We start from the raw sequence: 17,927 nt of genomic DNA, 5'->3' as shown, positions 1-17,927 counted from the left end.
AAACAAAATTGTAAGGGATCAGTCCTATTGCTGCAATGGAGGTGGAGGGCCGTCCCTTATCTGTAGACAGAGCTAAACATGGTTATTTAAGTGGAGAATTGGGCATATTGCTTTCAGGTATTCTTGTGTTTGGGGCCCCTGGAGGCTGGCCTGGTAGCAGAGGACACCTGGCCGTGCCTTTTCCACCTGCTCCCAGAGTCTCTCTGACAATGAGATGTCCATTTCACTGCCCTGAACCATAGCAGACTTCTCTCCTCTTTTTGGAAAAATATCATCAGTATCTGTCGCAGAAGGCAGTACAGATTGAAAATGTTTTATGCTTTGCCAAAATGACTGTCTTCTACCTTTCAGAGAATCCATGCTCGGTATCTCTGATGAGTTGGGGCAAGGTCTTCTGAGGGGTAAAAGAATAAATCACGTGGGGACACTCCCCTCAAGTAGGTTACAGCTGGGACCATGATCTAAGAGAGACTGTTGCAGAGGTAGCCTCAGTGTCGTCTTAGTATCAAGTTCAAGATCCATAAGGATGGTGGTGGTGGTGACAGACAGAGTCCCACCAACACAGGATGGGAAGATTTAGACTTACAATGAGGAACTCCAAAAATCATCATTTTATGTATGAAAACTAAGTGATTATGGAATGATGTAATAAGAAGACATGGCAGGAAGGCATAAGAAGAAGATAACATACAGTACTTTCTAAAGTACACTTACATAAGGAAGAAGTGATTAGTTCTCCAAAATGGAAATATTTGCTCTGGTACAGTAAATTTTTCTGTTTAATTTGTTCTCACTTACCATGCATTTCTTGGAAAACTTAATGGCAAAATTCATCACCAAGCAATTGGGAGATTACAAATTATAGAAGAATAACTTAACTTTTTAAAGCTTGCACAAATTAGGTCTTATTTTAAGGGCAGTTTAAATATCACAATATGAGTTATCAAGATATGAAAAAACATGGAAGGAAATTAAATGCATGTTGCTAAATGAAATAAGCACATCTGAAAAAGGCTACACACTGCATGATTCCCACTATATGACACTCTTGAAAAGACAAAACTACTGAGACAGGAAAAAAATCAGTGATTGCTAGAGGTTGTAGGGAGAGAGGGGTGAATTGGTGGAGTACAGAGGATATTTAGGGCAGTGAAACTATTTTGAACAGTATTAAAATGCTGGATATGTATCAGTATATATTTGTTAAAATTCATAGAATGTACCGAACTGAGAGTGAATCCTTATTTAATTTGTGGACTTTTGGTGATAATGACATCTCATTATGGGTTCATGGTTTATAACAAATGGACTCTGGTGGGGGATGTTGGTAATGGGGGAGGCTGTGCACATGAGTAGATGGGAAACCTCCTGCTCAATTTTGCCCTAAATGGAAAACTGCCCTGAATAAAGTTTATTTTAAATAAATAAAGCTTATTTTAAAATAAATGAAAAAATAATGTGTATGTTGCTTCCAGTTGACTTGGAACAACAGAATAGAGTTTTCTCGTGAATTAGATGAAAACTCCCTTTCAAATGTCTACATATACAGTTTTTCCTCCTCTTAAAAAATAAATATTAGTGACATATTTGGATAGATAATACTCAGACTTCCCTGGTGGCTCAGACGGTAAAGAATCCACCTGCAATGTGGGAGATCTCGGTTCAATCCCTGAGTTGGGAAGATCCCCTGAAGGAGGGCATGGCAACCCACTCTGGTATTCTTGCCTAGAGAATCTGCATGGACAGAGGAGCCTGGCGGGCTGCAGTCCATGGGGTCACAAAGAGTCGGGCACGACTGAGCGCCTAAGTCACAGCACAGATAATACTCATGCATGGAACAAAATTCAAAAGGAAACAAGTGGTAGAGAGTTAAAGTAAGCCTCTCCTAGACACCTAGATCCCTTCCCTAGAGACAATAATTGTTAACTAGTCTGGTGCATACCCTCGAAGAGAGAGACTATACATATACAAACATACACATTTACTATTGCTGATGTTATCATTACACAACAGTGCAGACTAAACATACAGGAGTGCAATTTGATTTTTCACTGAACACATTTTGGAAATGGGCTCACATCAGAAAACATAGAGCTTCCTCATTCTTTTTAGTTGCTCTATAGTATTCCATGGGCTCCCCAGGTGCTGCTAGCGGTAAAGAACCTGCCTGCCAATGGAGGTAGACATAAAAGATGTGGGTTTGATCTCTGGGTTGTGAAGATCCCCTGGAGGAGGGCACGGCAACCCACTCCAGTATTCTTGCCTGGAGCAGCCCATGGACAGAGAAGCCGGCAAGCTACAGTCCATGGAGTCACAAAGAGTCAGACAGGACTGAAGTGACTTCAGTTCAGTTCAGTTCAGTCGCTCAGTCGTGTCCGACTCTTTGCGACCCCATGACTCGCAGCACTCCAGCCTCCCTGTCCATCACCAACTCCCGGAGTTCACTCAGACTTACATCCATCGAGTGATGCCATCCAGCCATCTCATCCTCTGTCATCCCCTTCTCCTCCTGCCCCCAATCCCTCCCAGCATCAGCATCATGAGTCAACCCTTTGCATGAGGTGGCCAAAGTACTGGAGTTTCAGCTTTAGCATCATTCCTTCCAAAGAAATCCCAGGGCTGATCTCCTTCAGAATGGACTGGTTGGATCTCCTTGCAGTCCAAGGGACTCTTAAGAGTCTTCTCCAACACCACAGTTCAAAAGCATCAATTCTTAGCACACACAAATAGTTTTCCATTGTGTGAGCACAGCATGGTTTATTTATGAAATCTTCCTGTCAGTGGGCATGGTGGTTCCTCATTATCTATTTTACCAGTGCAAGCAATGACTGCAGTGAGTATGCTTTTATTCACTTGTCCACTTTGTGTATGAGTATGTTTGTGGGATACATTCTTACATGTGGAATTGCTTGCTTAGAGTATGCAAGTATATGATTTTGCTTCTTGTCACTCAAATGCCCCTTTCCGAGACTGTAGAGTTTGCATTCCTACCACTAATGTATTTTTTCATACCTTAGCTGACACACTGTGCTGTTAAAGCTATTGCCAATCTGACAGATGAATCTGGATATCTTGTGGCAACTTTAACGTCCATTTCTCATACTAAGAGTCAGATCAAGCATCTTGGCACATGTTTAAAGTCTGTTTGAATTTCCTTGTCTTTGAACTATCTACTCATATTCTGTCCCTTTTTTTTTTTTTTGACTGGTAAATAAAATAAAAATCCTATTTTATTTTTATACCTTATTTTTCAGCCGTAATATTAAGTTGATAGTAGCCACTGAACTTAAAATACCATAACTCAATCATTAGCTTCAAATTAAAAAAAAAAAAAATGTAGAGGCCTTTAACAACCCCTGAACACACTTTGATATATAACTCACTGATACCTGACTTTTTCTTTCCATCTCATTCTAAATGCCATCTTATAATGAAAGCTTTTCTCATTCCTCAGGCTTGCTCAGGATCCAAGAGTCCCAATCTTTGTTTGTTTTGTTTTAATCCCAGAAGAGTGTTTGTCTTAAATTCAGCCTCAGATATTATTATCAATGCAAACCTTCTGAAGAATTTTAACTCATTAAAATAACAGCCTTAATACTCTCTTCCAACATTCATAGACTCTGCTTTTCAGTAGCACTAAAAATCTAAGCGCCTTTATCCTCACCCCCTTTCTCTCCATAAGAAGATACTATCTGGTTCATTAAATATGGAAATGAAATATTTTTCACTTTCTCATTCTGGGTATGGTTTAAAGTGTCTTGTTTACAGTCTTCAAATATCACATTGCTCTTGGTGTCTGATATTCTCAAACTGTCGATTAAAAGATACATATTTTACCCAAAACAGAATGTCCTGAATCAAAAAGATTTTGATTTTTCCTTTGAAACAGATTTATCGTACATACATATCAGGAATTTGCTGAGAGTAAAAGGGAAGGTAAGTATACAAGGAAGATGGAGCGTGGCATCAAATACGATAGAGATCTGGAGGTAGGTTTGTAAATACCAGGCTATATGTAAGAAAAACTATTTCTGGGTTGTTCTTTCTGAGCCACAGTGCAAGCTTTCTAACCCGGGGAGGGGTTGGCAGATGCTCCCTCCAACCAGGCTGGACAGAAGCAATCAGTTTGAGAAAAGAACTGCTAGTATCCAAGCATCCTGTGGTGAGATGAAACCCACTTACAGAGAAGTTAGATTTAGAGAACATATTCTCCACCCAGAGGCACTTCACTGGAGCAGCTCTAGTTAACCTTGATATAAACTTTAGATCTCTGTTCATTCTTATTAAAAAGAAAATAGACTGTAGGTAGGAGGCTAGACTGAAGATATGATGTGTGGAGTTTTTTTTTTTAATCATTAGCCAAATTCCCTAGAGAATAAAACCTATGGCAGAGATTGCTATGATGGCCCCTGCAATCCCAGGGCTGCAAAAGTGAGACACAGAGATGAGACAGGGGAGAAAGGAATGCAGTTACTAGGCAGGCGTGTTGGGGACTGGCCATAAAGTCATGAAGAATTACGAGCCAGTTGCTCATCCTGCAAGTCACCTTGAAACAATCCATCAAATAGAGGTGGGGGTGGAGAAAGGAAGAAGGATTTATCTTCTCGGCCTCTAGTTCCTTGACTCAAAGTTTTAGTCCCCTGAACATCTGGGTTGTTACTCGGCCATTTCAGGGAGCCATTAGGGAAGCCAGATTCCACATCTTAGCAAGCTGCCTGGAAGAGGCGGGAGGGCAGCAGCCTTCCCTGGGCATGAGTTTTGTCAGGTCAGACCTGGGCCAGGAACCACTGATGAGGTTCCTGTTATGGCAGGTGAGCTGTGATCCCACCAGATCCCCACCCCAATCCCCCACCCTCTCCAGCCCCAGGAGGCTGTCCATTCAGGACCATGCTGGGGCTGGGGGTCAGGTGAAGCTGGGTGGGACATCCCAAGAACCACACAAATTAGTCTGGTATGGCCATGTTTATAAATTATGAAGAGTTATTTTAAAGCTTTTGAGGATCCAAGAATTAGTGCTTTTATGAAGGTTAATATGAAGGACTTTCAGATAAACAACTCACCACATCATAATGAAGGTGAAAATTCTATTATTTACTAGATTTATGATGACAGATTTTTTTTATGATCATTTAGATTGATTTCTGGGCTGAGTTTACTCATTCTTGATCAGATGACTTTTATGATTAAAGTTGATTCTGAAGGAGTGTTCATTAATTTAAAAAAAATGCATTTTACCACAGTTCTTTGTTTCCAAGTGGTATATAATAATTTCTGTTAAGAAACATGGGCTTCCCTGGTGGCTCAGTGGTAAAGAACCCACCTGTCAATGCAGGAGACTTGGGTTCAATCCCTAGGTTGGGAAGACCCCCTGGAGAAGGGAATGGCAACCCACTCCAGTATTCTTGCCTGGGAAAGCCCATGGACAGAGGAGCCTGATGGGCTACAGACTGTGGGGCTGCCAAAAGTCAGATGTGGCTTAACGAATAAGTAGGCATGCTCACACATTAAGAAACATATCTCAACTTCTAGACATGTATTTTACCAAAAATCCTATTGCACTAAAAACTACCAAGCTCTTACCTCTCTGCACATTCATTCACGTGCTCACACCAGAGTCCCGTCCTGTGCAGCCAGAGGTGGGAGGGCAGATGGTGATGATGGAAGTGGGGGGAAAATCGGTGGAAGAGTTTATTGATGGAATGAGTTTCGTAATCTAAAAATAAAATGGCCACAATTACTTATCTTGATGTGACATCCAGATAACATTTGGAAATTTACTTAGAAGTAACAGGAGGGTCTACACGAAACCTTCTGGGGAAAAAAGTCAAGCTTTTCCAAAAATGTATGTTCTCTTGGATTCTCGGGATTCTGGAAACTTATTTCAGTTATCCAAGTGAACAGACCGTCTTTGGTATCATCTCCATATATATAGCAAAAAGCTACCTTTGGAGAGCAATACATGGACACTTGTCCCCACAACTGTAGTGTCTTTATGTCCTTTCTGCACCCCCCGGCCCCCACCAAAAGCCCCACCAAGAACAATTTGTGTTTTCCTGCTTAATGCAGATTTCTATCTATAGGTAGTCTGTCTCCTCTGGCTTCCCTGTACACATCTGCCAACCCCTTCCCGGGTTAGAGAGCTTGCCCTGTGGCACGGAAAGAAAATTCACGTCCTGACTTCATATTCTACAGGAGAAAGAAGACCGCACGAGAAATTCTCTTGCTACTAACTGAAAGGAGTTTATCACCTTATTAGAATGTTTAATGTCAAAACTTCAAAGAGAGGACCAACATTTCAATCTGAACCTAGCCTGAGTTTCCCACTCTCCCTGGAATTTCAGTGTCTGAGAGGAATCTGAGCAGATGTGCAATTACATGTTAGTGTCTGAAATCGGGCGCAGCCCCCACCCAAAATGAGTGTACACTGACTCCCAAAGGACTCGTGTCCAGAGGGTGGTGGAGGGAAGGAACAACGGAGGCAGCCACATGCCCACACACTTAGCCATCTGCTGTTCCAACCACACTTCTCTCCCCTCCGTTTCCTGCAAATGATTCATCTATTCTTTTTCTCCTTCTTCAAAGATAACTGTGTAGGCATTCAAAGAGGGGAAAGTCATTAAGAAAAGTGGAATCTGGAGTTCTCAGGATGAGGTAGAGCAGATTAAACAGTCTGGAATTTCACAAAGCAAACAGCGTGGGCGAAGGCTCCGGGCTCCTCTCTCCTACTGGTACCCTGTTCCGTAAGAGCCACTTGTCATCCGTCGTGAGCAGGTCAATGAAAACAGCTGCATGTAATCTGTGAGTGACTGAGCTGCTAAAGAGCAGAAGAGGAGAGGACAGGGGAAGTCAGTAGAGGGAGGAGACACCATCATACCTGGCTTCTGTCTCTGACTTTACATGAATGAATGACATCTTTATGACTTTCTTTAGTAAGCAGACCAAAAGGCTGCCATCAAAGTCATGCTTTAAAGGAGACCTTGACCCATAGCCAGAGAAGATGACTATGGCCATGTCCCCACCACCAAAGTATTTTAGTGACAGCATGCTACGTGTTGATAAGCATGCTCAAAAAGAAGGACTTCGTAGACAGTTCCTGAATTGTGTCTCTTGGAGGCGGACGACCCTCGGTTCCAATCCTGGCTCTTCGTTCAGCTTCAGGGACGTTAGGCAAGATTGCCAAACGTCTGGGACTCTCAGTTGCCTCATAAGTGTGTTGGGGGATAAGGATACCTCCCTCCAGGGGTTGAAGTGAGGACTGAAGTGGATGATGTAGGTAAAGTACTTCCTGGGGTCTTCAAAAGGAAGTAGATACACAGATATCAGATGATTAGGGAAATGCCTTATTATTTCATTTCATCTTCTGCCACACCTACACCTTGATGCTAGCAAGGTCAAGAACTCAAAGGAACCAACTCTATAGACTATTTCAGTACATGCATGTGTGCGTGCTAAGTCACTTCATGGCATCCAACTCTTTGCAACCCTATAGACTGTGCCCTCCAGGCTCCTCTGTCCATGAGATTCCCCAAGCAAGAATACGGGAGTGGGTTGCCATGCCCTCCTCCAGAGGATCTTCCCAACCGAGGGATTGGATCTGGGTCTCCTGCACTGCGGGTGGATTCTTTACAATCTGAGCCACCAGGGAAGCCCTTTTTCAGTACAACTCTAGCCTATCCTCATCAGGAGAGAAAGGGGCAGTCATCATGGGGGAACCAGCAATCAAACTGCAGGAGACATACTCTTCTTGTTAATGCAAGACACACCGGAAGGGGAGGAAGAGAAAGGCAGAGAGACAAGGAGGGCCTGATGTCATCTTTCCCACCCCCAACAGTCACCACATCCCGGTGGCAAGTGAAAGGCCTGAGAAGTGAGTGATCCTATTGCTGAGTAGAATGAACAGATCTCAGATCAGACTAACTTCTTAAAGACTCTAGCACGATGCCTCCATTTTTTCACCTGTAAAATGGGTGTCATAATAGCACTTCCATCTTAAGTTGTTATGAAGATGAAATAAGATAATCTATGTAAGGCGCCCAGGACAGTCAGCAGTACATAACTGTTATCTACTGCTATCATTCTGTATCCTTTGTCAATATGTGGAATGTTAACAATTCATTCGTTAACTTGTTTATTGATCAGCTTCCATTTGATAAATACTTGCTCACCCCATTAAGTGAACTGAATCATTCAGTTACACCATCCATTTATTTATCATTAAATATGTGTTCAGATCTTAGGCTGTGCTGGTGCTGTGCTGGGCTCAGGAGATGCCAAAGCTCATTTGGCAAGAAGCTTGAAGGCTACTCAAGGAGAGATGTGTAAAGAAAAACAGGATAAGACAAGGTATAGAAAGTGTCAGGAGTGAAGAAGGGATTCACTTTTTGAACTTTTTGAAAAGGAGACGCTTTTTGAACTAGATCCTGAGGAGTTAGGACCTGTGAATTTCAAGTAATTAAAACATCTTGTGAAAAGGGATGAAATTGTTAAAAAAAAAAAAAAAAATTGGGCTGAGAGCCACGAGAACTTTGGTGTGGGTGGTGCTTGGCCATCTGCCTGGTGTCTTTCCCTGAATTCAGGCTCAATCCTGGGCTGAGGCCATGGAGACTCATGTGCAGCTCAGCACTATCCCAGGAGTTGAACCCAAGTCTACTCTTAGTCAGAGGAAGTGTAAGTAGTTCATCTAATCAGTATCTGGTCAGCTGGGCTCCAGGTTTATCTAATCAGTATCTGGTCAGCTGGGCTCCAGGTTCTGTTCTGAACTCCTGTTTCATCTCCATCTGTGGCAGCTTGATCCACGTTGGGTATTGCCTGCCAGATTCCTACTCTTCATCCTCTCAGGTAGGGTACAGACTGATGACCTCTTGTTGAAAATCTCTGATGACCACCATATGGCCAGCCCATCACTGCCTAAACAGGAACTCCCATTTACAATCTGTTTCAACTGCCCAACAGAACTGCCCCTAGAGTCCTCACATAAACAAACCTGGTTTGGTTCCCCACTGATGGAATGTCTAAACTTCATTCCATCTCTTGCTAATGCTCTACCATGGTGTTGGTAGCACCAAACATGTGCTGTAGGGGACACAGCTTATGCAGTATGCTTCAGCAAGTTCCCCACAAGCATTTGGACTTAGAGAAGACTCTTGAGAGTACTTTGGAGAGCAAGGAGATCAAACCAGTCAATCCTAAAGGAAATAAACCCTGAATATTCATTGGAAGGACTGATGCTGAAGCTGAAGCTCCAATACTTTGGCCACCTGATACGAAGAGCCAACTCACTGGAAAAGACCATGATGCTGGGAAAGGTTGAAGGCCAAAGAAGAAGGGGGCAACAGAGGATGAGATGGTTAGATAGCATCAATGGACATGAATCTGAGCAAACTCCAGGAGATAGTGAAGGACGGAGGAGCCTGGCATGCTGCAGTTCTTGGGATCGCAAAGAGATGGATACGACTTAGTGGCTGAACAGTAACAAGGTATCCATTAAAAGCCCCCAGAGATGGGACTTCCCTGGTTGTCCAGTGGTTAAGAATCCACCTTGCGATGCAGGGGACACAGGTTTGATCCCTAGTTGGGGAAGTAAGATCCCACATGCTGCAGAGTAACTAGAAAGTCCGTTAGCAACAATGAAAGACCATGCTTGATGCAGTGAAAATCCCACAGCCCACAGCTGAGACCCCACACAGCCAAATAAATAAATATTTTTAAAAAAGCTCTGGGAGTATATGAGCCTTGGTGTTGTGGGCCCAGGCCTGTGTGTTCTCATTGGCGTTTGATGGTGTGTGCCTTAACATTGCTCAGAAGATAAGACACCAGTCATATGCTACCAGCTACAACTTTTAAAAAACAAACTTGAGGATAAAGTCACAAGAGGAAATGCAGACCATTTGGAAACTTGAGAACCCACACATTCTTTATGTGATTTTGTCTTTCAGGAAGGATTTCAGAGTTTCAACCTGTTTTAATTCTAGCCCATCTGGCTGCTTCATTAATGAAAACAGCAACGTCTTCTAATGCTCTCATGTGAGGCAGTACTTCCAAAAGATAACAGAAAGAACTTTTGGATTTGATGTACCATATTTTGTCTTTCCCCCTTCAGGGGAAAAAAAACAAACTGGAGCACATTTTAGGGAGAGTATGTGCGTAGAAATAGTGAGTCATTCCTTATGTTGTAGGTCTACTCCGGTGCGTGGGGTTTCCAGAACAATTACATAAGTGTTCGCATAGCCAGGAACTTTTGACATTTGTGGCAGCTTAATGGAGCTCTTTTCTTCATTGAAAATATCCTAATTGTTGTTTCCTGAAATTTAAAATGCATAAAACTAGTGGAGCAGTATAAATTGATTTTGAGGCATTTCTATCAAGTGTGCTTTGCTGGCAAAGAAACTAAGGAAAATGTATTTGAAATGAAATACAGGTGATCAAGTTGTAACACATACAATAATCTAATCACCCAGCAAAAAAACTGCCTGGGAGCATCAACTGTAAGTGAGATATGTTGGTTTCTTTGTCTTCTATCATCCTTCAAGATTTCCTTCACAGTCTGAGAGTCTGCAGCCCATTAGTTACTTGGACAGCCTTAAATAGGGGAGTTATTTAATAGCATGGATCTGAAAAGTCTGAGGTTCCTAAAGTCACTAGAACACACCAATATCTTGCTTTTATTTTCTCAGAAGATCACCCAGGAAATAATGTGATATTCTGAATGCCACTAATATGTTCCTTAAAATGTTATTTTTTTTTTAAAGAGCCTCAAGTTCCAAGATATCTTCCAAAAAAAAAGAGAAACTAGAGAAAGACCCAACTAAAGCCATTGTCAATTCTTCTCCATCTCAACAGTGAGCGCCTCACATCCAGGGTTGAAGGGCTTTCCAGGGAGGGTGGAGTGCTTGGTTCTTGTGGATATTTGTTCAGTGTCTTGCACAACTTCCCTAACTGGCTTATTTTCCTGCAGATAAGAGGTGGTAGTTGTGGGTGTTCCTGTATTTATTGGTTCAAAAGATTGGTGCAAAGGACAGTCAGGCAGAGCGGGCACTGACTCACAAAGGTTGCTGTTTGCTTGTGAGCTGTGTGTTCCTTTTGAGGGGAAAGAGCATAGTCCACCAGGTCCACCTCTGCCCAGCGCTGCCGGATTCTTTCCACATGACCACACCACTCCTTGAACACCTTTCCTCTGTAGCAGAGTTGACGGCACAGGACACCTCAGGAACCCGATAGGGAAGGAGCGCTGAGGTGGTGTGAACTGCGTGGGCTGTGGTCATGTAGGTGAGGATATAAATGGAATCACAAATGTAGCGAATGTCCATGTGACGTCCAGTCGTCATCGGAATGTGCTTGTTGAGGTTGGACAATGACATGCTGTCCAGAGCTATTTCCAAGAATCTACTGTACACGTACCCTAGGGGCTTAGGAGGCAAGGCGAAAGGAGGAATTTGATGTCCCTGCCAACTGGATAATGGAGATGATTTTTTGGGAGGAAGTGATGTGTTCATCCCAGGACTAGGAGGATAGAGGGGGGCGAAGAGGCAGCCTTCACAGGTAAGAAAGCACCACCAGAACCAAGGCCAGGTTAGAGCATACCCTCTAGACCAACAGAAAGGAGTTGACGTGAGCTGCCCTACATGGTTTCATGGAAAAACAATTCTTGTGACTCTTCATATTTCTGCATGGTGGTCATCAAGTCCAGCTAGCTCTATCTCTTTGGATTCTAGAATTCATCTTTCCTTCTTTCACTCTCTACTCAGTGAGTTCAGTCTCTCACCATGTCTCATGTGGATTACTACAGTAGTCTCCTAACTGGTCCTCCTGCTCTCAATCTTGTCCCAGACAACCCATATCACACCCAGGGGATTTTGTCTTTTCACTGTTTAACAATGCGACCTGGACTTTCCTGGTGGCACAGTGTATAAGACTCTGCCTGCCAATACAGGGGATATGGGTTCAATCCCTGGTCTGGGAAGATCCCACATGCTGGGGAGCAACTAAGCCCATGGGTCACAACCTCTGAGCCGGCGCTCTAGAGCCTGTGAGCCAAAACCACTGAAGGCCACGTGCATAGAGCCTGTGCTCTGAAACGAAAGAGACACCACCGCAGTAAGTCCACACACCAGCATGATGCATAGTCCCTGCTAGCTGCAACTAGAGAAAGCCCAAGCAAAGCAAAAAAGACCCAGTGTAGCCAAACATAAATAAATAAAATTATATATATATATAAAAAAAGGGACTTTATCAGGAGGATTTCTATCAGCTCTCTGGAGGGTCCAGAAGATGCCTAAATTGATAGAAACTGGCAGGGATGGGCCTAGGAACACTCAAGTATTGTCAGTGCCCTGATCCAGAATGAATGATTTTCTGTCATTTCTGGGGATTTTTTTTTTTTCCCTTTCTATCCTCCTTTAAGATTTTGATTCCAAGGAATAAACAGTGCTCCGGCTTGGTAAGGAAGCCACTCGTTGGTGAGTAGAGGGTTGTGGGGTCTTCCCAGGTGGCATTCATGGTAAAGAACTTGCCTGGAAATGCAGGAGACAAAAGAGACCTGGGTTCGATCCTTGGGTCGGGAGGATCCCCTGGAGGAGGACATGGCAACCCACTCCAGTGTTCTTGGCTGGGAAATCCCCTAGACAGAGGAGCCTGGTGGGCAACAAACAGTCCATGGGGTCACACAGGGTCAGACACGACTGAAGCGACTTAGGATGCGTGTACCCAGAGGGTTGAAAACCCCTAGATTTAAAAGTCTCATCAGATTTTCCAGTGGAGAAGATGTAATCCTTCTAGAGAAAGTCAGATTGGAGAGAATAATGTACGAGCAAAAACCAGTGTGTGCCCATGACATGTTGATTATAGAATGGGCATATAAGGACAGAGAAAATATGTATTATCCCACTCCACTCTGACAGCTTGTTAACTTCTCTCTCTTCCTCAATAGACACTGAATTCCTTGAAGGAAGAGCCATGTCTTACTCATCTTTGCATGCCTGCTCTCTCATAGACACTCAAAGACACACAGCATAAATACTCATTGTATGAAAGAATGAATCAATGTCCACCTAAATGAAAGCTTTGTTTCATCTAGTTTATAAGTTTTCACCATGACTTTATGGTCCTCCAACCTTTAGCCATCCTTCTCCCTGACCTAAACTGCTCAACACTGAGCTCAGGAGTACTCAATCCACTCGCTCACCCTCTGGGCACCCCCAACAGGAAAGGGAGAGAACCACGAGACTATATGTCAGATACAACATATCTGACATATTTCTGCCTCCATTTAGCCAACTCTTCTAGCGTCATTTTGGTCTTAGGAACTCGTAATATGCATTTTTTCCTGGAATGTGTAGTAGTTCTTGATGAGCTGATAGCCAACTATCTTATTTGACGTAATACAATGGGAGGAATGTGCTTTGAAATCAGACAGATAGAGGTTCCAATGTGAACTTACAATTACTAGCTTTGTGACCCTGAATACTTTTTTTTTTAAAACCTCTCTGGATCTTGGATTACACATATATTTATGTTTGTCGTGTGACAGATATCTGGTAAACATCAGCTCCATTCTGGGTTGGGGACTTGTCGCCACTGAGAGGGGAGGGAAATTTGCAGTGCTGGGGGAGGTGATTGGAACTGAAAGGGAAAAGAGAAGTGGAATGAATGTACTGATTTGCTCTAACATGAATCAAAGTCAAGGGTTAACTTTTTGCCGAACTGTATAAAACATACCAAAGTTTTAAAAGAAGTAACAAATACGTTTAAGAGAGATACAAGTCTTTATATTTTCTGAAGCAGCAACAGAATTAGATACGTATTCTTCAAACTAAGGCTAGCACAGGTGTAACCCTGGAAGATATTTTCTTCTCTAGGAGGTGTTGTTTTGCTCCACTCCAGGATGCACTGGGATGAAATCCTGGGTGCATTATAGATTTTTAGGAAGTTTCACCTGAGAGGTCATTTTCATGGAAACCCTCGAGCAAGATACATCACAGACTGGACCATCAAATGAGCAAGCTGCTTTGGAGCAGCTGGAAGTGAGGGTGCTGAATCTGCCCAACAACTTCCCCACTTCTGTGGCACCCTCAGTTTTTGTCATTGTCTATCTCATCAATAAAAGAATATTTTAAATTACTGGTGCATGTTATAATTAATTGTATGATGTAATAAATTTTAGAGAGGTCAGTTCTAGAAAAAGAAATTTAAAAAACATCTTGGATATTACTCTTAATTTTCTCTTCACATGTTAAAAAAAAGAAATCACAGATAGCAGATTTGAAGGTACTGCTGTAGAAGTATAATTCGAGTTTCTCTCAAATTAAATAAAAAATGTGTTGACCTGAGGAGAACAGAAATCAACAGCTCAGAAGAGCATGATACGCACACCTCCGCTCTCCCACATCATTCCTTTAACTCGTTTTTCTCCTTCTCCAAAATTCTAGGCTGCTCACACATCCCAGACTGTTCTGCAGGGACGGGTGTGTGCTGTCCTGGTGTGCTAACACATGGTTTGGAGGAGAAGGAAGATATGGCGTAGAACTGGAGGCTGGTGAGTTAAAAATACACACCATGTTCTACCCTGCAGTGGGGCAGACATGCGCCACCACAGCCTGAGGAGAGAGAGCCTTGATTTTTCTCTGGAGAATCCCTTTTTCCCTGTAGGAGAAACATTTTTCCATCACGGTGCCTTCCCCTATCCTAACCGAACGGAGAGCACATACGTAGCTGAAACTAGGTCTCCCAGATGCTCTTGAGCTGGAATTTTAGTGTGGAGACAAGTGATGCAAAAACTGAGAATGGTTCTAAGTCACTTACTCTGGTAGCAAGGGCCAAAGGGAATTGTATTATTCCTGCCACTTGAATTCCTACAGCTTCTCTCGTACTTTGATAAAGTGGATTCCTGGCTTCTCCTTCTGTTCCGTGAGCTCTTTTGTATCCTTCCAATACATTCATTTCTTTGCTTAAGATACCCGGACTCTGCTTCTGTTATTTTCATCACAGAATTCGGACCAAAATCGATTATCAGATACTGCATGTTTCAATATGCAATGCTGGAAGGGCAGTATTTGGGAGGTGGAGAGAGTCACTTGGAATCAAACATTTATTCAGGCACCAAACTCAATTTTCCTCAAGCCATTTAGATCGCAATTGTTGGCTTTACAGCATCGCTTGCAAGCCTAGGAAAGAAAAGGAGCCCTTGAACCAATTTTCCCAGGGGTTCATTTGGTTGAAATCACCAGATTCTCTAGCTCTGCCAATGCAATTCTAATCAGCCCCACAGATTCTAGAAAAAGTTCAGTGATGCTGGTCTAGGTGGCTAAGTTTAAATCAGTTTTGTAAGAAGCAGCCTGGAAATTGCTCAGTAATTATGTAACAGATTATGATGGAAAAGCAGCCACTGCAGAGAGGTCAATAGGCATTTAAAAAATCACTGCGTGGGAAACTTTTCAAACCACAACCCTCCATTAGGAGCCTACATTTCCCAGAAGATCGTCATTCCTTCATTTAGGCAGCAATTTTAAAGTCAGCCGGAACCACTGTTTCTGCATGACAGCCACTGAGAAAGAGACAGGCTGTATTTTACTTTCCTGTAAGCAGCATCTCCTGGTCATGGCATTTGATATCCCTAAGATGTCACACTCTTTTGAAGTGTTTTTAGCTTTGGTTTGAAAAGTATCCTAAATCAGCAATGACCAGCCTTCTCCTGATGGAGCTTAGGGAGCAAGAGGGAGCCAGGGAAGGAGTGCAGAGAAGATGAACTTTTGGAAATCTTGACCAGAGCCCTCCTCAACTTGCTGGAACTTCCCTCCTCCTCTTCTTTCCTTCCCCGCCTCCTCCTCCACTCTTCCTCCACCCCACTTCTTCCCCTTCTGTCCTTTCTCTTCCTTCCCCCATTCTCCCTTCTCCTCCTCCTCTTGTTTGTTTTTGCTGCAGAAGCTGCTCCAGCAGCCTAATGAGGAAAAACCTCTGTCTGTTCTTTCATTCAACAAGCGCCTGTCAAGGACTTATTCCATATACATACAGAATATATTCTCTAATATCCTGTACCAGGCACTGGTAAACTAGGAAGGCAAGGTCTTTGCCTGCCAGGTGCTTCTATTTCAATGCAGAGAGATGATCTGCTTGGCTTATAGGTAGACCCTGGGTCTAACCACTGGGAGAAGGGGAGTCAAATGTCCTCACCTCCCAGCTAGAAATGGTTGTTTGCGCAAAGTAGCAATTAGTTCACCAAACACTTTAGACAATGAAAATCAAAACAGGAAATCATTGACCAGTTAGCTTAAGTGGACCAGAAACCAGGCCTTCCCTTTCCTGGTCAGCACCACAATCCTCACTCTTCCCCTTCCAGCTATCTCATCGTCTATAACCTTGTCACCTACCACAACGTGCTCTGTTGCTGTGGGTTTGATGGCGATTAGCCATAATTTTTGATTAGGATACACAATATTCCCCTGAGATGCACACACAGTCCTAGAAAGCATATACCTCTATAATCTGCTCCCATCATTTGTCAAAAATTATTATTTTTAAACCTTTTCTTCCTTGCTCAGAAATCATTCAGGAAAAGAACCACATTTCCAATGGGGCATTTGCCTTCTTGGTAGACACAGTCATTAGAAACCATGCAGAGAGGACACCACACACCTAATGATTGTTTTGCATCAAAAACACTAGAATCCCTAGAAGGAACATTGATGTCATGTTGATAACAACGCCTCTGAATTTATAACAGAATCTCAGTCTTCCATGACCTGTTTGCCTGATTCATCCACATAAAAGTTGACCAATGTATTGGAATCTGGGATTAATATATACATACTACTATATATAAAATAAACAACAAGGACCTAGTGAATGGCACAGGAAACCATATTCAATATTTTGTAATAACCTATAAGGCAAAAGAATCTGAAAAAAAAAGTGTGTGTGTGTATATATATATATATATGGGCTTCCCTGGTAGTCAAGAATCTGCCTGCAATGCAGGAGTCGCAGGAGATGTGGGTTCACTCCCTGATTGGGAAGATTACCTGGAGGAGGGCATGGCAACTCACTCCAGTATTCTTGCCTGGAGAATCCTATGGACAGAGGAACCTGGCAAACTACAGTCCATGGGGTCGCAAAGAGTCAGACACAACTGAAGTGACTTAGCATGCACACATGTGTATCTATTTACATAAAGTGAATCACTTTGCTGTACACCTGAAACTAGCACAGCATTGTAAATCAATTATATTTCAATTAGAAAAAAAGAAAAGCAGATCGGTTTAGTGAAAAGGATGGAAACCACACACAAATAAACCATTTACTATAATAATATGGACTCTACAAATAAAGGTAACATTTCTCCAGCACCTGTAATAGGCCAGGCCCTATGCTAAGTGTTTCATATAATTATCTCACTTAATCCTTACCCCAACCTTTCAGGCAGGTACTATTACTATAACCATTTTACAGATGAGGAAATGTAGGCTCCAAGGCTAACTATCTTGCCCATTCATAGGTAACTTCTTTGAGATGGAGACAGCAGTTGAAACCACAGCTACTTGACTGCAGAACCCTCTTTCCTGATCACTGTTCTAATTAGGGGCACAGATTATTAGGGCTAGGCCTTAGTCTAGGCACTTCCCTGGTGACTCAGATGGTAAAGAGTCTGTCTATAATTCAGGAGACTCAGGTTCGATCCCTGGGTCAGGAAGATCCCCTGGAGAAGGAAACGGCAACCCATTCCAGTATTTTTGCCTGGGAAATCCCATGGACAGTGGAGCCTGACAGGCTACAGTCCATGGGGTCCCAAAGAGTTGGACACGACTGAGCAACTAACCCTTTAGTCTAGTCATGAGGTAGCAGAGGCCCCAGGTGATGAAGGATCTGCTTAAAGTCACACAATATGTCTTCACCAACAGAAAGAGACTTGCATGTACATTGTGCCTCCCAACTGGAGA

General features: G+C 42.9%; 1 protein-coding gene across 2 annotated transcripts in view; it reads left to right on the top strand.

Annotated features, from left to right (window-relative positions):
- LOC138987950 (uncharacterized) overlaps nucleotides 1-17,927 on the top strand; it is a 44,229-nt gene that overhangs the window by 10,670 nt on the left and 15,632 nt on the right. For both annotated transcript variants that reach the window (XM_070370944.1, XM_070370943.1), the window contains exon 2: nucleotides 14,424-14,530. In XM_070370944.1, coding sequence (XP_070227045.1) covers nucleotides 14,424-14,530 — 107 coding nt within the window. The remainder of the gene's footprint in view (nucleotides 1-14,423; nucleotides 14,531-17,927) is intronic.

Source organism: Bos mutus, chromosome 5 (genome assembly GCF_027580195.1).
Source record: "Bos mutus isolate GX-2022 chromosome 5, NWIPB_WYAK_1.1, whole genome shotgun sequence".
Lineage (NCBI taxonomy): Eukaryota > Metazoa > Chordata > Mammalia > Artiodactyla > Bovidae > Bos > Bos mutus.
The sequence above is the reverse complement of the archived record's forward strand: the minus strand, read 5'-3'. Positions and strand labels throughout refer to the sequence as shown.